This window comes from Notothenia rossii, assembly GCF_949606895.1.
Source record: "Notothenia rossii genome assembly, chromosome: 1".
Lineage (NCBI taxonomy): Eukaryota > Metazoa > Chordata > Actinopteri > Perciformes > Nototheniidae > Notothenia > Notothenia rossii.
This window is the reverse complement of record NC_136912.1, coordinates 88,185,703-88,207,588: the sequence shown is the minus strand read 5'-3', so window position 1 is coordinate 88,207,588 and position 21,886 is coordinate 88,185,703. Positions and strand designations below refer to the sequence as shown.

Here is a 21,886-nt window from a genome sequence, read left to right as displayed (position 1 = left end):
GACACCAAAAAGAAAGAAATTTGGGGAAGCTGGGTTAATCGGAACATGAGAGTACACAGGTATAGACAGAGAGAAGGAAGAAGTAAGATGTCCCCCGACAAACTAAGCCTATATCAGCAAAACTAGGGGCTGAATCTAATCAGCCCTAACTATAAGCTTTATCAAAAAGGAAGGTCTTAAGCGCACTCTTAAAAACGGATAGGGTGTCTGCCGTCCGAACACAAACTGGAAGCTGATTCCACAAAAGTGGAGCTTGATAAGAAAAGGCTCTGGCTCCCATTGTACTTTTAGAGACTCTAGGAACAACCAACAACCCTGCATTCTTGGAACGCAATGCCCTAGTAGGACAGTAGGGTATAATGAGTTCTTTAAGGTAAGATGGCGCCTGCCCATTAAGGGCTTTGTAGGCGAGAAGAAGAATTTTAAATTCTATCCTGTGTTCTATAGGGAGTCAGTGTAAGGCAGCCAGAACAGGAGTAATGTGGTCCCTTTTCCTAACTCTGGTTAGTACACGAGCTGCAGCATTTTGAATCAGCTGAAGCGACTTGACTGACTTCTTGGTACACCCTGATTCAGACGCTTGCATTGCAGATCACACTAGCTTAACTTAACTCTTACTAAATGTTAAGGGGGCATTATGAGGCTTGTCTTCAGCTTCATATTTGTATTTTCTGTCTCTACTGTGACATGTCTCCATGCTTTATTGTTCAAAAAGGTCTTTATTTTTCTCACACTGCCTGTGCTGCAGCACCTCTTTTCACCCTCTGTCTGAAACCAGAGCCCAGTCTGCTCTGATTGGTTAGCTGGCCCGGCTCTTTTGTGATTGGTCACCCGCATAGAGATGTCCTGACCATTAGCCTATCAAGTATGATGTGTTGGAGCGCTAGCCAATAGGATGGCGAGTGTTACATGGTGATGTCATTATGTAACGGAAGTAAACAAAGGACTCCTATGGAGGCTTTTCAGGCAGTGGGGGAGTGTGTGGGAGAGAAACTCAACTGGAGGAAACCATTTACATGCACTAAAACCTATATTACACACAGGAAAGGAAAAAACCCCAAAAGTGTAACAGAGCCCATTTAACTGTTCCTAAATGTTAAATGGAAATCATAGAATCTTTGACTTTCTGTACCGTGGCTTTTATTTAGCCAGAAACATTCTGTTCCCTTTTAAGTACTTCAATGCTTCAGGCTACACAAATGTGTTCCTTGTTGCTAACATGTCACCTAAATTTGTATCACAAAGCTAGTGTGATCTGCAATGCAAGCGTCTGAAGAGAAGACAACAACAGTGTTTGTCTGTGCTCGCATGCTGTCTTTCATTGTCATGGCAGAGTATTTTCTTTTACTGTATATAAGGAATGTTTCAGGCTTTAATATATCAAATATATTTTAGATTGCACTTAAGAGTCATCATCTTTGATCAAGGGCCTTTTTCACGGCAGACATTTTGTCATGTACAAAAGCAAAAGTAGCAAAAGCACAGGTTTTAATAATGGCTCAGTTGCATTTAGCTATTTCAGTCTTAGGTTCCTTGCATTTTGCATTTTGGACCACTTCCACACTGCAATGGCTTACAGGGACACTTTAATTTAACAGAGCCATTGCTAACGTTATTAGTTACACTCTTCCTGCAATAATAAGTTAAAACGTCTACTGTAAAAAAGCTGTTAAACTTTCATAAACTCAAAGTCCACAACAAACTATTCGGTGATGCTGGCCGTGTCTTTTTAAGCCTTGAGGCATTACAAAGTCATTACATAAATCATTTGAAAGTCAACAGCTGAGAAGCCCAAATATGTAAAGCTGACTAAACCGCGCATCATTCCTAAAGGATTTCAATCTAACCTAATTCGGTTTCAATTCAAACCACCCCCTCGTGTATAAATATTGATTTTATTCCAGAATAGAGCATTACTTCGGGCAGTTTTTCTAATAGAAAGTACTGGATGAGTAAATGTTGCCTGGCAACCGAATGTTAAGTTAAGGAAAACTGACCTTTTGTCTAATGCTACAGGATGAGTGCACACAATATGCACTGACAATGATTTTGCATATAATAAGTCTTTCTGACAGTGACAGCAAATGTTCTTTTCATTACAGTTTTTGGGCAGCAGGTGACCTAAATATGATCACAGAGAAGATGCAGCAGGTAGAGTTAAGGCAGGAAAGCGAGTAAACAGGTACCACAGCCTGAAGGCAATATTCCACTCTGAGATTTTTATGAAAATACTAACCTAGATATTTACTGAAGTGCTAACAAAGGAATGAGCCGCAGCCGTGCAGGCAGGTGGCTGCAGACGAGACATTCAGGTGAGGTCAGCGCACGGAGGAGGAAACTGGTGGACAGGTGGGTTTCAGGCGTGTGTGGAAAATAATACACTATGAAGAGAATTTGAAGCTGTAGGTGGGGGGGTGCAGGCATCTCCATGACAACGTTAGACACCTTCAGTATTGTTCTATCGAAGCTGATGTGCACAGAGCTGCATATTGATTGTGCCTGCCAGACATGGCTGGTGCAGATTGGAAAGTGAACATCCTACTGTCAAGCTTTCATGTACCTCAACTTATTCAGTGATCGTGATGTTTTGTTAAATTATTGTTCCCTTGTATCTTGTCTTCAATATTTTCCCTTGAGGATGTTGCAAATGGAGCAAGACAAATGTCAGACGTAAGCTGACAATAAAGTATTATCGTATCTGCAGTAAAGTACAAGGACTAAGAGTGAAGGTGTTGACACTCGTTTCTCAGCAGTTCCTCAACTCTCTGTCTTCAGTGTCAGCTAAGGGTCAGCAGGGTAGACTATGGTTGTGTTCCCGGTGTGCAATCAAAGATAACAACAATTATTTTTGACTTCAGCTCAGTAGCAGGTAACAGCAGCCTCCTGAGCAGCAGCAGCTCTGTGTGGAGCCCACAGGGGGATCATGTACAGCAGAGTGCACACGGCCCCATCCACCTGCTGTTGACCTGTGTCTCTGCCTATTGTTGAGTGACTGCTACCAGATATGTGCTAGGAAAACTGGCCATGTGACTGACATTTTTATATGTGAGGTGGGGGCTGTGGGGAAGGAAGTGTGTGGTTACTTTTGTAGTCGCTGCCCACCTGCTGTTTACTGGAACACATGGTTATGAAAGTAGGAAACTTCTTAACATTCAGATGTCACTGCATCTTAAAGTGCTTTAGTTACTGATTTCAGTGATTATATATAATGAAACTCATATATTTATATATGAACTGTACATAGTTTACACATCAACGTTAGGTGTTTCAAACTAACTTTCTTCACATAAATTGCTGTACAGAAAGGGATCCGGGCAGAAAATGGAAAATCTGTGGGTGTGGAGTTAGAAGTGAATTTAGCAGATCTGTGTAGCCCGCTCCTCATCTCTGCTTGAGGCTAGCAGCCCAGGATTACATTGCTGAACTATGGATACTCTTGCATTGTGGATAGGTGCCAAGTTGTGAAGAAGAAAGAAGAATGTGTGGAATAAAACAAGACACAACGCCTGAGCTTTCATGTATGGTCGTTTATAAAGAATGGACCAAAACACAAGGACTGCTTTTGAGTGCAGAAATAGCATTTTCTTATTCTAGTGGGCCTTGTTAGACTACAGTGATAGACAAAATGTGTGTCCCGCCTGTGAAAGGCTGTCAGGCTGCACAATCTAACACATGGAAGTGAGTGTTGGCAAAGTACATTGCTGCCTTCCACAGTGTCCTTTCTGATCCAAACAATGGGTTTGTTAACAATCTGAGATGTCCACATTTTGTGCTTTAAACTTATTTTAAAGGGGCTTATTTTCAGAGAAAGAAAACTCCCTCTGGAGGAAACTTTGAGATGTTATCCTTTGAAGACCATGCACAAAAACCTATATAACACACTACAGGAAAATGAAAACCCCAGGAAGCATAATAAGGCCTGTTTAAGGAATATTCTGCTCATTTTAAGCCTGTCTTCTACAGTTCAGAAAGTTAATTTAATTCAGCGGCAGGTTGGGTAATGGAAATATTCATCTCAGAGCCGGGTGTATTGTAAATGTGTGGAGGAGAGGGACTTTAAATCTGTCATGAAGTCATCTGTAACAGTAGCAGCTGTGAATTTAAAACCCTTTAATACTGTCTCCTTATATCTCACAGTAATAGATTTGTCCATTATTACTTTGTAACTGATGAGTAGGGCCCGGCACATTTCTGGTAACATTTGTGTTTCAATGTTTTTTCAGGGACAATTGTGTCAATGAGCACATGTTGTGTTTCATTTTAGTGACATAACCAGCACATATTGAAGGTCAGGGACCTCCTGATGTGTGAAACAGTTATAGTCCCACTGCTCAGTGTTTTAACACACTGTCAGCCTCACCACTCAATAATGACGATGTTATTGAATATGTTTTCTGGAGTTTCTCTCCACCATCCCACTAGTTGGTATTTCACAATGGACTTTAAAAGGATTAACACTCTGGCTGCCAAAAGCCACCAGCAGACGGAGGGGTGTGTGTGTGTGTGTGTGTGTGTGTGTGTGTGTGTGTGTGTGTGTGTGTGTGTGTGTGTGTGTGTGTGTGTGTGTGTGTGTGTGTGTGTGTGTGTGTGTGTGTGTGTGTGTGTGTGTGTGTGTGTGTGTGTGTGTGTGTGTGTGTGTGTGTGTGTGTGTGTGTGTGTGTGTGTGTGTGTGTGTGTGTGTGTGTGTGTGTGTGTGTGTGTGTGTAGGTCCGTGTGTGTTATATGAAACCCATAGGCAGGTCTGGCTCCTCTCATATAAGCCTCATGCCTCAGAGACTTATGCAGATGATGTGATGGACTGGGCTTTTGTGGTGCACTCAGTCGTAGCCTTCTGCTATGGCCAGTGACCTTGTCAGGCATTTACTCAAGGATATACTGCGCCATATGATACAATCTGTTGATTGGATTGTTCATTGTCACTGTCATATTTTATTTAGCATCTTTACATGCAGGTATTTTCTTCTCCAGAGACTTTATTTGTTGATATTCTACCTCCCCACGGTGTATACATGGACCGTTGTGTGTGCCTTTTGCAGTGCTAATAGCTGTTTAAGTGTTTTGAGAGGCTGCAATTGTTTTCCTTTTTTATGCATTTTCAGTTGTCTCACTATGAGGTCTGATGAAAACAATCTATTTCCAATTTAACGGTTTTCATTTACAATGCATGAAATAGCCAGAGAGCAAAACAACTGTCAAATATAAAATTGACTCACAGCTATTCCCTTTTTGTGTGTGCTGGCATATGACTGCTTGTGAGACACAGTCCCCCCCATTGTAAATCGAACTGTTTCAACTGACTAAAGACTCAGTCCTTTGAGAATTAACTTGAGCTCCAGCTTTAATTTAGCTGATGTGCCGGGTCAATTATAGTTTATAATAGTAAATCCTCTCATTTGGAGTGTTTGGAGGGGAATTGAGTTCAATTAATTTGTCTCACTGTTGGTCTCCTTGTCTCTCCCTCTCATTCTCTCTATCCTCCCTTTTGCCCTCCCATTCTCTTTTCTCTTCCCCTCTTCTCTCTCTTCTCTCAGGTGTCTGGCCCAGTGATTCAGCCCCGGACAGGAGCAGGAGGAAGCCGTGGAAAGGAGGGCCATGGGGGTGAGTCTGGGCCAGGATGTAGGCTGGCTCCTGCCTTTCCTGTTCTTGCTTCTCATGATCACAGTGTCACCCAGCCATGCTCAAGGATGTCCCCAGCGTTGTGATTGCATTGCGAAACTCAAGACTGTGTCCTGTTTCGGTAAACGCCTGTCCTCACTGCCAGATGGCATCCCAGGGGACACCAAGACCCTGGACCTCACCGGGAATAAACTTCGCTGGGTGGAGCATGGTGACCTGCTCCCATTTACACGTCTTGAAAAGCTGGACCTGAGTGAGAACATGATCAGTGTCCTCGAACCGAATGCTTTTTCTAGTCTCCAGAACCTCCAGTCACTTTCACTGAGGAGCAACCAACTGAAGCTGGTCCCCATGGGGGCTTTCTCACGTCTCTCCAACCTGACTTCATTGGACCTCAGTGGGAATAAGATTGTAATTCTTTTGGACTTTACTTTCCAAGATTTGAAGAGTCTGACAAATTTGGAAGTTGGAGACAATGATTTAGTTTATATTTCCAACAAGGCCTTCCTGGGTCTAGTGGGGCTGAAGGAGTTAACCATTGAGCGGTGCAACCTGACGTCTGTGTCCAGCCAGTCTTTGTCCTACCTGCAAAACCTGGTGACTCTTCGTCTGCGCTACCTCAGCATCTCCAGCTTAGAGGACCAGAACTTCCGTAAACTGGCGAACCTGAAGGCCCTTGAGATCGATCACTGGCCCTTCTTGGAGCACATTGCCCCTCACAGCCTGCAGGGTCTCAACTTATCTTGGCTGTCTATAACTCACACTAATATAACCACTGTGCCCACCTCCGCCCTACGCAGTCTGGCGCATCTCACCAGCCTCAACCTCTCCCACAACCCCATCTCTGTGCTGGAGTCCTGGGGGCTGCGGGACCTTATTAGGCTGAAGGAGCTGCATCTAGTAAACACAAATCTGGTGGTGGTGCAGCCATATGCGCTTGGTGGTCTTAGGTCCATCCGTCTTCTTAACTTCTCCAATAACGGCCTGGTGTCCCTGGAAGAGGGAGCCTTTCAGTCCGTCAACACTCTGGAGACGCTGCGTTTGGACGGGAACCCTCTGGCCTGCGACTGCCGCTTGCTGTGGATCCTCCAGCGCAGGAAGACCCTTAATTTTGATGGCGCCTCCCCAGTGTGCATGTCACCCGTGGAGGTGCAGGGACGGGCGCTTAACGCTTTTTCCGACTCAGCTCTCTTTGATCACTTTACCTGCCAGAAGCCCAAAATCCGCAACAGGAAACTGCAGCAGGTTACTGCCCGTGAGGGACAGGTGGTGTCTTTCATTTGCAAAGCAGAAGGTGAGCCGGCACCGATGATATTCTGGATCTCTCCTCAACGCCGCCGCATCACCACAAAGAGCAGTGGCCGCCTCACAGTGTTACGAGAGGGCACCTTAGAAATACGATACGCACAGGTGACAGACAGTGGGACCTACATCTGCATAGCTAGCAATGCTGGTGGCAATGACACCTATTTTGCCACACTTACAGTCAGTGGGCTGCCTCTAGATGCAGCTCTTATGGCCAACCGCACGTATTATGCTGGAGACCTTAATGACACAAATCTGAATGACACCAGAGTCTTCTTGAAGTTTACTTTGGACCTACAGACCATCCTCATATCCACGGCGATGGGCTGTATCATGTTCCTGGGGGTGGTTCTCTTCTGTTTCATTCTGCTCTTTGTGTGGAGTCGAGGCAGAGGGCAGCACAAGAACAATTTCTCAGTGGAGTATTCCTTCAGAAAGGTGGATGGACCCGCTGCCAGTGGAGGGCAGGGTGGGGCACGCAAGTTCAACATGAAAATGATTTGATTATTCTGGACTGTTTCTCTCATTAGTGTTGTTTACAAGCAGTTTCAAGCTAAAGGGACAAGACACTGGATTAGACTTTGTGCTTGAAAATCATTTAATACTGTTATTTATAGGACATTTTATTGAGGAAAAGGTTTGTTACCAAAACTACTGTATATACAGTATGAGATAAAGAAAATCTGCATGGATTTGATACGTGTATTTCTATTGCTTAGTTGTGCGTTGTCATTTATTTGCAGAAGAAACCTGGATCATTAATGTGTAAAAGATGTCTCGAATAGACTGTTAAAAGCAACAAAATCAGTCCCACCAGTTTATAACCTCGACAAATCTCTTGCCAACTCCATCCTCCTGCCCTACAAGGAACTCTGTCCCCTTCATCTCACTGCTCCATCTGAGGTGATGCAAGGTCTCCAAACTCATGAATACATTATAACAAGGTGGTGCTCAATGAATGCCAATAACTTGCCAATATGTATTTGAATAGTTCCAGCTATATACTGCATATTTAGACGTATTTACAGTCAGGACTTTAGAGCACTTTTGTCACATAAATACAGAAGCGCTTATTTTTTGCTGATGCTAGGTTTGTATAGATTACATTATAATCTGCAACACTGCCAATTTGACTGGAAAAACACCATGAAATGTGGTAAAGGGAAGTGACTTCTCATTGGATACCACTAAATGTTGGTCCAAGCCGTTTTAATCACAGACAGCACTCTGCCTGTTAGGTTTTCAATTGTTTATTCAGTACACTGTTCTGTCCTCCCGGTATAAAAAAAAACGTTTGTAAAAGAAAAACGCATGTACAGAGTTGGCTTCTTACTTTGTGTATTATTTGTATATTTAAGACTTGTTGGGATGCGTTCATCCCTAAGCTGAGTTGTATAGGTAGAATACATATATATACTGTATAGGATGTATTATATGTTTTGTTATCATTGATATACTTGTGATTGTTTAGTACTGTGATCAAACCGATGTTTCAATTCTACTGTAATTCTACCGTTAAAATATATTTTTGACGTCATTGATGTCGAATCCACCTTATCATGTCCTCAAATCCCTGAGCTCACAGAAAAAATCATGAAGGGCGTTTACATCAATTTTCCGCTCACTTGTCTATTTTTGGTTGTAGATGACAATGGGGAACCAGACTGACCAGTGAGATGTTAAGTGGGTTCTCTTCAGGACTTTCAGACACGCAAGCGTACAATTAAAATACGATGAAGGTCATAATGTAACAGAGGGAGGAGAGCTAGAGAAGGTGACATCACTTCAATAAAACAAAGGGCTGGATGGTAACTTGTAACAACACCCTGATAAACTGCAAAGCATTTTGTAAAAGTAACAATGGTTATGTAGATGATTCCAAACTGTTTCAAATATATTGATTAAAATAATGCAAAGAATGTAAATCAGTGTATTTTTTTCCTTAGGATTAATAGTTAGTCCTGGCACGTACAGTACAGTACAGTACATGTGTCAGTGTTGGGCCTTGCAAAGCAATTTATGGTAGTTTCAATACTTTATGAAAGGCAGGAACTGGGAGTAATGCAGTGTCCTTCATAGTTCAGACAAAGCTTAGTGAGAGTGAGCACAATGAGTTCCTGTTAATATTCTCACCTCAAATAATATCTCGGTCGGAGTTAGGAACAAATATTCTGCAGCTGTAACAGCGTTACTCTGCTGCCCTCTGTTGCTCAGAGACGGTACTGAAGTCTACACTTTTAATGGAATTTGACCTACAGTACCTACCCAGCAGTATTTAAAAAATAAATTGATTCCTTCCTTGGCCTATGCTCTTTCACTAAGTTTCATGAAAGTCTGGCAGGTATATTTTCCGTAGTCTTGCTGACAAACACACAAACAAACCTAAAACAATATTTGTTCTTACACATGCAACGCACAACAATTTTAACAGATTAAATTCACAATATGGACTTAAAGGTGGGGTAGGTAATTTTGGAGAAACCAGCTCGAGTGCGCTAGAATTTGAAAATACACAGCCGGAAAAAATCTGCCACTTCGTTACAGAGCCCCTCCTCCAACACATACGAACGCGCCGAACGCGCACATCAACAATGAGGGCACAAGATACATTTGTGAACAGATGGAAGGCTGACAGGCAGGTAGGCCATCCAGTTACTTTAGCCGGGCCAGCTAAAATGATTGGTCGTGCTTTTTACAGCGCTACGGCTTCCACAGATTACATTTTTTTTAATGGATTTTTTGTCAAAGAACTTAAGATATTCATTGCTATCGGGATGTTAAAAGCATTCCATGGAATATAACAAAAAGTGTACCTAAAGGCGGTTTCTCAAACTTACCTACCCCACCTTTAATAATTATGAACTGTAAATATGTTACCAGACTGATTTGACATCAGTTAAGTTTTAGAAGTGTAAAACAACAAAATACTTTTCATTGTCCTCTTCTGATGTCATCCTGTAAATATGAAAACTATTGTGTCTGGAAATTGTGCTAGACTGTTTTGTATTGTACTGTTTTATAAAAATGAAGCACACTCTTTATAAAGCATGCTTAATGTCTGCCATGGTGATGTCTTTGCCCTGTCCCATTTTTATAGCAGTCATCACGCAACACCGACATATAAACATACACCTGTGACCCCGTCACTGTGAAATAGTGTTGCAAATTTGTATTTTATTTCCAGGAGTTCTTCAGATTTCAATGTATTAATCAAATGGATGGATGTCCCATGTACATGCCACATTAAGATACACTTTCATGGTTCACTCAAGTTAGTGATGTTTGTATAAATACTGCATAGACTTTATGAGAAGAGTTATTATTGTTCATTTTCTATGCTTTCATCATAACAAAAATTACAAAAATAAAACACATTTTTGTGTGCATAAAAATAGTGTTGCATTCTTGGTTTTATGTGTTTATGGATCCATACTGTTCGTTCAGCGTATAAGTTGAATGTATTGGAATCAGTGTAACTTATAAAACTGAACTAAGCCGAGTGGGTGAAGTTAGTTTACAGTGTACTGATGTTCTGACTGGTAAAAGGTCACTAAAAAACTAATTAAAACGTATACACTTCAGCAAACATTGATGAGGAAGTAGAGTAAAAGAGGAAGATGCTCTACCCCCAGTGCTCTTATTTATATGTATCTAAATCTGTTCCAATGATATCATTTTTAAAGTGCATCCACCCAAATGTGTTTTGATTATTGTTTCTTACCTTACATGTTTACTTAAACTGTACTGAATGATGAGTCCCGCTGAGATCCAAGTCCAATATGCAACTTGTGATGTTAAAACTTGACTTAAAAATGACTACCAAGTAGACCTCATGGTCTAGTTGCATTCAAATATATGACAACACAAAATCTCCTTCAGTCACAACGAAAGTCCGAGCACATGATTCATACAGTACATCACGATCATCAGTCAGCGACAGCTCGTGCCCTGTGGGTGGGGGTATTGCCACCATATGAACAGACCTCTCAGAAATATTTCACCAAATGAAGATGACACTATTAACTTTGTGTTGCTTTTTAATGACCACCATCTTATGAGACCAGGGGATCTAAACCAGGCCAAGAAAGGCCCCTCAAGGATTCACACATGATCAGCCCTCTTGGTGCTTGACACTTTAGCACCTTCCGACACCCGAATATGACTCATCTTAACATATTGCTTTTTCCCAACACCTCTAGCCTGTGGTTTTTGCACCTCTGATGCCTCAGGTGTCAATTATATCATCGCTTTCTTGTTGTCGTGATCCAAAATCAAGCCTTCTCGGAATATTTATGCATATAAATAAACCTTAACTGTGTTTCAGGTAAAATCCAAGTCCAATATGCATATTTATGTATATTATATGATGTGGGGTCTTAATTGTATCATATCCCTACATTGAAGAATCTGTTATGATTCTCCCACTTAAAATGTGTGAAAAAAGGTGCTAAATGTCTGAACATGATTCTTCTCAAAGCTGCACTTTTTGTAGATAAGAGACCATGAGTTGTTGCTTATGGCCACAGCTTTGTTTAGTTAGAAGAAACCATTTATGATGATTCACTTAATGATATACTCAATTATTGATGTGCATTACACTGCAGTTTTTTAATTTAATTGTTACTCTCTGGTGAAGATTTCAAGAAACTCCCATCCTAGCTAGACATTTAGCCAAACTACATTAAATTCGATCAGGAAATTATTAAATTATTCTTCTCTTTCACTGGAAATCACTGTGTTTCCATTTTATTTTTGTAATCCTAAGTAAAACATCTGTAACTCCCCCCCTCTTTGTTAAGAGTTAACTGTGGTCTTCTATGCTGAGAAGGTTCAACTCTCTGAAGAGGAATTATCATGTGTCACCAACATTTCAGATGAACCACAGAGAGATGTGTCATCAACACGCATTAGAGACACATCAGAGTTTAAAATGTCATTATTACGATGGATTCATAATGTATTTCATTTACTTTGAGTAGATAGTCTCTCTTATTTGGTTTAGAGGGGAAATGTCAGAATGCACTTTAACAGACATAATCTCTACTTATCTATAAAGCTAGCTCCAGATATACATGGAAACATTGATGGGAAATTGAAATGATGTCACTAAGTGTGTGTGTGTGTATAAAAGGCTTCTGCCTGTGGGTAGTAATCACACCTTATGTGTTACCATGGTGTTGAACGTTGGTGGTCGAAATGGGATTGTAGTGGTTAGCAGATGCAGAACAAACTATAAACCTGAGAATAAAGCTTGCACATATTTCAAGACATGATTTGCTTGAAGATCAGTTGATATGCTGCATGCAATACATTTAGTCCTTTTAAATACACTGGATGATAATGAAACCAAATAAATCCCTCTTACTCTGATGTATTTCATATCAGCTGCTGATGAACCCCATATTTATAGATGTCTCTTTATGACTTACAGTTAGTTTTGCCATAATGACTTAAATGTCATGCAATTAATCTCTATTTGCAACTTAGACCCATCACACACTGTTTAGTTTTGGTTTCTGAACTCAGTCATTAGTTTCACAAGGTTCAGTGGTGACTGGTGAGGTGCAGTGAATTATCTGCCACATTAACGTGATGGTGAGATTGCAACATTTGAATGAAAGAAATCTTGTAGAGAAGAAGTAAAACAGGTAAGTAAAGGATTTGTATCCATCAAAACTTGATTTATTTTTGTAGTTCATGGCCACTAAATGCAAAGATCCCTGGCCTCTTATAACTGAAAACGGGCCCAGACTTCTGAGTTTTGGTTAAAAAACATAAAGATAAACTGAGCAGCCTTTTAACATTGACAACAAAGATCAGCCAAATGCAGATTTAATTGCAAAAGGACACTTACCATTTTCATGTTTTAATATGAATGTCTTTCCTTGCATACCAGTAGTAGTAATGAACAGGAACAACACTGGATCCCTGCCATGTCTTCATATTATAAGTCTGTTTAATAAGAAACATAATGCTCAGGGCTTCTGCTCTGGGCCATTAGGGAGTCTGAGGTGCCAAGAGCGATTTCAACTATATTTATATCAACTTCAAGTTAACAGGATTTTAGCTTTCTTGGACTGGGATCTTACCCTAACAAAAGCATAATAATGCAGCATGGCCTACCCAGCAAGGACACAGCCTTTTTCAACTTCTATAGTCTTATGTGAAAGAACAACACAAGAGATATTATAGAAATATTTTAGAAATGTAGCCTATAACACGTCAATTCAAATTCTACAAGTTTTACATATGTTAAGTGGGACCACCTTTGACCAAGCCTATAGATAAAAGTAATCTTTCCCTGGTCCTCACTTTAAAAAATACTGGCTTTTGGTAATCACAGAAAGCAGAGATTTGAACCACTATTAAGACGAAAGCAGTCACACCAACCTTTATTTGGCAAGCTTTGTTTTGGTAAAGTAACATTTATATAAAAACAAAAAAAGACAATGCGTATATTCAAATTATTTTAAAGAATCCTTCCGGATTACCATTTTATCACCAGCTATTTTAAAGCTATTGGGTATAAAAACACACAGGTGGCTGTTTGATTCCCTACTCTACTCTTCACTGTAAACTTGTTTGTACACAAAATATACAGTATCATATCATATTCTTGAATACATAAAGGAAAATAAAAACTGAAACGCACTTTGCCGATATGGCGCTGGGTCAGGTGAACCCTTACAATTAAAGATGGCGACGACAACATTCTGATGAAATTAGCCTCGGCTAACACTTCCTGCTCCTCAGCTCACAGGCTCCTAACTGGGATTACAGCACAATAAACGGTTTTAAAAGATTTTCAAACATCCAAAGTAGAAGACCAACATGTACAGTTTGGCCCTCTTCGGTAAGTATATATCTCACTTTGACTTAATTACAATAACATTTTCAAGAAGTAAAGATGCGTGTTCCTAGCTGTTAGCATTGTGAAGTGTATGCTAGCTGCTTTTTAGGAGTTAAGCTAAAAACACGACACCTTCATTCGCTGAACTCTAAATGAGGTAGAAGCTAAGAGTTATAAAAACATACTAAATGCAACAGTTAAATATAAATAATTTAAGGGAATTAAAACAGTAGTTTGAGGGTACCTGTTTGAACATTTAGCACTCATGGTGTGTCTACCCAGACTACCTTCTCAGACTAACATCAACAACTTGTACCACCTTAAGTTAATTATAATGCCTGTAAAGGTACATCAATTGGCCTTGTAACAAAGAAAATTACACTTTTAAATATGAGGTGTGGAAGAAAGACATTTGAATGATAAAATATTAAACATGGAGCTGTTTTTCTCATTTCACGACTGTTTTAAATATCCAAAACACTCAATAATTTATTATTTTATTTTTCATTCCACATCCATGTACCGGTACCCCTCTATTTTCATGCAATATTATCAGCTTTATTTTATCAAATCATTGTTGTTACTTCCACCCCTCAGATTGTAGCTACCACCTCCAATTTTTTAAAACATGATAAGAAATGTTTAATAGTCCTGGTCTTAAACACAACTGTTATATATTTCTAAAACACTTAGTAGTCAGCTGCTCTCTCGTGCCTACACTCCAGGATTTCTCTGTGTTTGTCTCTGAGCGAGCAGCAATTTCGCCATCAGTGCTGTCAGGCAAAGAGCCAGAAACCAGCTGTAGCCCCGGTGTGTTGCTGACTCACAAAGAAACAGCCATAAGCGAGCCATAAGCTACAGTCTGTGTTACCTAAAGCAATAGCTTTACTGTTGGTCTCTGGACTATATATTTTCAACAAGCCTTCAGTCTCCCTGAGGCTGCAGAGCACTGAGGAGTTAACCTCTGTATGAAGACACAGCTTCCATGTCCTTTTCTGTTGGGGAAAGCAAGTGAAATGGGGATTTAAACATTAAATGTTGGTTTATGGAGGAAGGGAGGAGAGCTTTTCTGACATTATTAACAATCAGGTTTGTAAAAAAACAATGTAGACTTCAATATTTAGTTGTTTTTAAGCTTTTAATGTTGTATACATATTTAACACAATGTCATCCCCAAGCTTATTTGAATATTAGAAGATTCAAACACACTTTATGTAGGAAGGTGACTACTTCTTCCCACACAGGAAACCCAAAGAAATGCCTCATCACCCTTCACTGTTTCCATTTTGAGGGAGTTGGCAAGTGAAACCATGTGATGTCCTTTTTTTTTAAGTCAATGGATTTGTCTTTTTAAAATCAAAATAAATGTGCATTGTAAGATCTTTCAATTGTTAAAAAGGAAATGATTGTTTGTGCAGCTTGGATTGGTTGGATAGTTTTTAGTCTAGTCGAGTGAGCTGTAATATTTATAACACACAATTCGACATCTTGTCAACTTTGTCATTAGAGCGCTCGCAGAGAAAAGCTGAACTAGCTTCAGAGCTCTATTTTTGTGATGCGTTGTTTGAACTTATACCTAAATGGAATCTATTTGAACACCTACTTACATTTTCTGCCGTAATGTTCTTAATGTGGCTGTAGTGTGTGACTTTGTAACAGTGCTTCTTTGAATGCATTATGCACTATTTATTAACAAAAATAAAGCTCTTAAATTACAGTCAGCAGGAAAATTTGACTGTAAATAAAGCGAAATGTAAGAATTTAGTTTCTCAGTCAATATGTAGAGTGGACAAACCTTTGTGTTTTTGGATAGAGAAGTTCAGATGGAATTTATTTTACTTATCGATACCTGGACTTTAAAAACTGAAATATATATGATATATTTTAACAGCTGTATACTACTAATCCTATATGGCTGTGATCATTGTTGTAAAGCATTGCTCAGGTTAAAGCTTTGTAAAACATTTACAAAAACATACACAAAAAACGAATGCCAAACAACTGAATATTTTTCACACTCATCTCTGGTGAGAGTTGAATAAGCACAGTAGAGAAGAGGGCAGTGAGTTTAGCCATATTAGCTGATAAATGATAAGATAACATTATATCGTTTACTGAATGGACTCTCATACTCCACCAATATCAGATCCAGCATTTTAGGCTGTAACCGAGGAATACGGGTATCAGTATCGGAGCAACTCTAGGAATCGATTGTCAATCGGACATGTATTGTCTGGTTGGAGAGTAGTTTCTATCCCCTCTGGAGGTGATTTTGCCAGGTGGAGATGGCCAGGACCGGGACAACACCCCAGGGTCCTGCTGCTCCTCATCCTCATCCGAAGCAACTTTGGTAGGAATTGGCCTCAGGAGGGGAGCTCCAGGACGGGATGCGGACAGGGGATCTTGAGAGAGGAGAAAGGGAGATAGGAAACCAGAACCCGTAGTACTGGACGCGTTCAAATATGAATAGCCTCTCATGGCATGGAGGGCATAAGCAGGGATGAAGAGAGGGTGAGGTGGTTGGTGTCTGGGCATCACAGGGTCTCTGCCACCCCAGTAATAGTCCCTCTGAAGGGCCTGGTGGTGTGTGTGCAGGTGGGGGTTTGGGTGAGCAGTGTAGGCTGCAGAGGGGACCAGGCCAAAGCGCAGTTTGATGGCCATTAATTCAGCACTAAGTCTGGTGTTTTCTTCTTTCATGGACAGGAGATGAGTCTCCAGCACATAGTCGTTCATCCTTCTCTTCTCCCGAGACCGCTTGGCTGCGTCGTTGTTCTTCTTTCGTTTCTCCCAGTAGAGGTCATCCTTCTTCTCGTCAGGTATGAACTCTCTTTTGCGACGAGTTCCCTTATGAACCAATTCCTCTGTCACTTGTGAAATAAGACCATCTCGGCCTCCATGTAAGAGTGACGACAGGGTGTCCATGCTAGATGCAAAAGGGAGTAACAACCAACCTGAAATCAAAAAGGAAAGTTGTGAGTCTTCTGTGGGAGGTTGAGTAATACAGGTACTTCCGTCTTGTATAATAGTAACCTTATCTGATTTGCTTTTACCTCTTCTTATCTTGGTTTGCCTTCGATGAAAGCACCGTAGTATTTCTGAATGTGGTGACGGCTGAAGTCTGAGAGACTGGAGACACGTGATATCCACAGCTGTCTTTAAAAGGGGAAAAAAGGGTCATGATGAACAATGAGTCATGTTGAAAAATATTCCTTATGACGGCAACATTTCAACTACTGCATCTGATGGTTTTGAATGTAAACATCTAATTGGATTGTGTTGAGATAGAATAAGTCGAAACAGGGGTGATTTCGGCCCGCACGTCTTCCGTCGCAGACTGAAAACCCACATGCCAGGTTCAATACATTTTTCAAAAATCTTTTCTGTGCCTGTATGTCAAAAGGACAATCTTAGCAAGAAACCACCAATGGGTAGAAAGTTACCATGAGGTTGTGTTTTCTCTCAGAAAAGCTGCAGAAGCTACAACAGCCCACTCAGTTGCGCCTACTCTGTCTAGCGCCTCCAGCATTCAAACCTCCCACCTTCCTGACCTCACCTCACATCACCTTCTACCTGTCTAGACCACACGAAAGAATGTAATGCAGACTGAGAAAATGGGTTTGATTATCAATATTCTCGTAAACATGTAGTTGTTTCTGCTGCAACATGCATAGTTAAATATGTCAAACAGAGGCTAATGTACTAATCTGCACCACAGGTTGTTGAGAGCTCACTATGCAGGTTAAGTTCATTCCAAAATATACTTAGAATGATGCAGAAACCTTGTCACTTTGCAAAGTAAATTTGTTTGTGTGATTTTTTGATATTCCAGATAGCATTTTGAGTATTGATATTGAACCTAGCATATGATTCAGTCGAGTGAAGTGGGGATACTTGAGCTTGTCTTATAGAAATGATATACAGGTTGTCATCAAGACTTTTCTGTAGTTGAGTTTGAGTCTAACAGTCTTTGTGTTTCTCACTTTATCCACCCAGTCACCACTTCCCCCTACTCCATCTCTTTTATCTACTTGCCTCTCCATACTCTTCTAAACTGTGGGTAGAAAAAGCAGTCGGTAAATGTTTGTCCGCAATGTGACATACGGCAGAACGTAAAAATCGAACTGGAAGACATTATTAAATAACGGGTCTGAGAGGAATGCATGAAGCTTCTAATACAATCTCTTTCATTTGCGTGGGTTTGTGGCTGGTTTCATGGGAAGCTGTGCACGAAAGATGAGCATTGTGTTGAAAACCACAGCCAGCCCCCTGTGTGCTTGCAATAAGCAGAAACTCACACTGACCCACACACACTTTACACTTACACACGTGCCTTTTACCTCATTGATGATCTCCTCACACCTTGTTTTCTTAGTCTAACAACGGATAAAGTTAATTTCTAATCAGACATCATGCTGCACTCTATTGCAGCTACATGCGTCACCTCAGAAAGGAACTGTGAAATAAACTGTCACTCATGATTTCACACATGAGGAACCAAATCTCAAACTATAACCTCACAGTCTATTACCTCAAACATTATCATGCAGTGTCCTTTTTCTAAGTAATTTCTCACTTGTAGTTAGTTATGTGATTCACACTCAGTAACTTCTTAGCATATTCAAAGGCCTTAAAGTCAAATGTTGAATTGCCAGTCGGTCTGCTGAAAGCATCAAAACAAAAGTTTCAAAGAGGCCATGCAGCCCCTGCGGTGGTTAGAACACACATCAGGTTAAAAATATTCAAGCATATGCCCAGCAAGAGCGAGGACCCGAAGCCCGAATGTGTTTGTCTGAGTGACATGTACACCTGCATATGTACAAAGACTTAGCGTTGTATGATGTGCTAGAAAACCCAAAAAAGCAACAGCAGGAAGAGAGAAAACGATCATCACACAGGGAGACAGAGAGAGAAAGAAAAAAAGAGTGGGTTCCTGAATGAAATCTCTCTTGAGGCTCGGTCTGCTTTCTACTCTGCTCAACATGTGCACCTGTTTCTTATTGACTAATTATAGCCCGCCTGCTTTTCAGTAAGGAACTCTCAAACTTCTTCTTTTTGAGTCTATCCGTTTTCTCATACCTAACCATCTGCTGTTGTGCAGCTACTGTTAAAACAACTACCTTTTAGGAGAAGGGATTTGGTCATTTTGTGGCCTTCCCTCTTCTATGTTCATGTCTATTGTTAACTGCCATTGTGGAAGTTAAAGTACATCGGATGCTCTCTTGAGGGAATAACGTTTTTTCACATAGTTATTGACTAGAATGTTCTGTTAAAGGCATCAATTCATTTAAGGGCATTGCTATTAATTCATAATTCAAACTTTGTCCTGCGCTCGTCATATATAGTAAATGGAAGGCAACATTGAAATATAACGTTTACTTTTGAAACTGATGGAAAAATACCTGTAATGTATTTACGGTATCATAAAAAGAGGAAACAAGTGTTTGTATGAAGACAATGTGGTCCTAAACCATCATGTATTAATGCATGGTTGAACAGTTCACCATCGTATAAAATATATTTAGCACTTTATTGAGTTCAACATTCTGCTTTTAACCAATTATCCTATTTTTTTCATCAACATACTGTACTGTAGGAGGCTTATGTATACTTTGTTTTCTTTTAAATCATCAGTCTGACAGGTAAAGCTCTATACCAGCTTGTCTATATAAAGGGTTGTGGAATTTCAAAAAGACCGAACTCCTTGAAATAGTCAAATAACTTTTGTAGCTTTTATTCGGTAAAGTACAAGAGCTGTTGTATCTCTAAGTTTGGAAAATGGCGGTTGCAGCATCTATAACGGTTATGAAAAATGAAACGCTGTTTCTCATGCGGTCTTTGCAGCCGACCATAATGTGATAATTCGAACATTGGGTTATGCAACCAGGACCAAAATATCCTGTAAGAAACGTTTGTGACTTTTGTGATACTTGTGCACAGATATTAACCCCAATAAGGCCCAACAACCAAAAACGTAAACTGTTCACTCATGTTGTGTGTTGGATATCGATGTTATGAACGGTATATTCTATAATAATCATTATTATCATCCAATTGGGATCAACATGCCTGTCACACATGGTCAGCTTTACTCTGACATCATTCTACTTTTCATCACTCGATAATACGGCGTACACTTTACACGACAAACTTTTGTGTTAGGAGCTTCTTCTGGTATCCTCAAAATGAACGTTGATTTCTTTTAAGATAATCTCAGATCATTTTTCAGTTGTAAATAAATTGTAATCACTATTTTAATAGTTGAGTAACTTTTATGGTTAATTCTTCATGCAAATGAGAATACTTAATGTCTGAAATATTTCCTGCTTTTCTCTTTTTTATGTCATTAAACTAAATATCTTTGAGTTTTAGGCTGATGAAACAAGACATCTAAGATATTATGTTGGACCTTGAGTAACTCATATTGACTTTTTTGACTATAGATCAAATATCAAGAGTATAATCAATTGATTAACAATAGTTAGTTGCAGCTCTGCTAAACAACCCTTACCAGATAACAAAATAACATTTTGACCTTCGGTTTCCTTTTAATCCATCAAGATTGTTATGTTTCCTATATATTTAGAATGTTCAGTACTTCACCCAGTTCGTCATTTTATAAAAACATAATCAATATGTTACCTCCTTGTAATGTATCTTGATATTGACAAGGTAGAAACACTTCCTCTTCCTCAAACAATCATAAACATTTCCTGTTAACCGACTCTTTATTAATTGATTTTGATATTCAATACAAATATGAAATGTGAGAAGCTTCACTTATATTTGAAATGGTTTCAATGGTTATAAAAGTTTTCAAATTCTAACGCCAATTCTAACACCAATTTCAACGCGTGAGACCTGCTGCACAAGAGACTGATGAACACATGTGTGAAAAACATTCATCATCGAGTCACTGATACCTAAAATATCTCCTCTCTTGAATACATTAACTGACACACATTGTCCAAAATCCCTTTTGGTTTGAAAATAAACTCAAGATTTTACCTTTTAGCTGCTTTGTGCAGAAAGTCCTCTGTCCGCAGAGGAGCCAACGACCTAATGCAGAATTATCTCCCTCTCACCCGGTGCTAATACCCAACTTAACGCAGTGAGCTGTCCTTTGAGACTGCGTCGTGAGATGGATGTTCCTAAACAGGGGGGCTCGTAAACGCTTGTCGCTTTTTTGGTCCTACCCTCTCCTCTTCTTAGCCTTCTCTCAGTCTTTGTGTTGTTTTCCTGTCTTTAACTCTGATTGTCCACCTCTGCTGTCACATGAAAAGTGTCTGACTGGCCCCCTTGATCTTGATAGAGTCGTGGTGTCAGTGGCGTGCCCACACAGGGGTCTCATCTTTGCTGAAACTGTCAGTTTAACACCTACATATATTGTGTATTGTATTATTAAATTACTCGAGTATACAAACTAAGTAATATACCATTATTTCATGAAGTAAACACATGCATTTTGTTTTCTTTGAATACAGTAGTTGCATTATAATGTGGTGTTTACAAGTAGAAGCAGCAGCAGTAGTAGTAGTAGTATTAAAAAAAGTAGAAGCAGTAGTTTTAGTACAAAAAGAGTAAAGCCTATCTGATATTAGTAAAGTGTAAGAACTGATATTTGTTGTGATAAGTTGTGTATGTGTTAAATAAATCTTTGCCACCTCAGATGAACAAAAAAGAGAAGTGTTTGTCTCTTATCAGTTAAGACGTCGGTGGTGTTGGGATAACTTGTCTGAATACTTAAATCCTCACTGATCTGAAGACAATGCAGGAAAAACAAAAATTCCCTTTGCAATTACAACATACTGCTGTCATTACATTTTACTTTAACCCCCATTTTTACTTGACAATGTCACATGAAGACAAGTTAGATGTTTGCTTCCTGTTATGTGCTGAAGCCGTTTCAATTTAGAAAAAGAAAGCACCACCAGGGTTTAATGTGAACATGCTTTATTGTTTTTGTAGGGCACAGAGGTCGCAGTCTGATCTGTACGACTACAAAGAGATAATCAAACTCTCGTATGTTGCCCTGACACCTGTATGTGTTCAGTCTTATTTTGATTCAAAATGCCCCTTTCCGTCTGAGGGATGTATGTACAGGGACTGTGACAAAGT

General features: G+C 39.9%; 3 protein-coding genes across 5 annotated transcripts in view; 2 read left to right on the top strand and 1 right to left on the bottom strand.

The window, feature by feature from the left end:
* Positions 1 to 10,295, top strand: part of lingo3a (leucine rich repeat and Ig domain containing 3a) — a 37,051-nt gene extending 26,756 nt beyond the window's left edge. The window contains exon 2 of the mRNA XM_079647542.1: positions 5,532 to 10,295. Within this exon, the coding sequence (XP_079503668.1) occupies positions 5,593 to 7,425 (1,833 nt within the window). The 5' untranslated portion in view covers positions 5,532 to 5,592 and the 3' untranslated portion in view covers positions 7,426 to 10,295. The remainder of the gene's footprint in view (positions 1 to 5,531) is intronic.
* A 3,331-nt stretch (positions 10,296 to 13,626) lies between these two features.
* The window catches only part of atp8b3 (ATPase phospholipid transporting 8B3), a 48,970-nt gene continuing 40,710 nt past the window's right edge, over positions 13,627 to 21,886 (top strand). For 2 of the 3 annotated variants that reach the window (XM_079679928.1, XM_079679929.1), the window contains exon 1: positions 13,627 to 13,774. In XM_079679928.1, coding sequence (XP_079536054.1) covers positions 13,753 to 13,774 — 22 coding nt within the window. In that variant the 5' untranslated portion in view covers positions 13,627 to 13,752. The remainder of the gene's footprint in view (positions 13,775 to 21,886) is intronic. The other variant, XM_079679930.1, reaches the window with a different exon arrangement.
* Positions 14,921 to 21,140, bottom strand: nfil3-4 (nuclear factor, interleukin 3 regulated, member 4). Its single transcript, XM_079679975.1, has 3 exons — positions 20,777 to 21,140; positions 16,822 to 16,924; positions 14,921 to 16,722 (listed from the first exon to the last, which is right to left on the bottom strand). The coding sequence occupies exon 3, from the start codon at positions 16,691 to 16,693 to the stop codon at positions 15,986 to 15,988; it is 708 nt and encodes a 235-aa protein (XP_079536101.1). The 5' UTR covers positions 16,694 to 16,722; positions 16,822 to 16,924; positions 20,777 to 21,140; the 3' UTR covers positions 14,921 to 15,985.

Bases quoted from the DNA above. Each gene is read 5' to 3' on its own strand.
- nfil3-4 (XM_079679975.1), bottom strand. From the start codon at position 16,693: ATGGACACCCTGTCGTCACTCTTACATGGAGGCCGAGATGGTCTTATT.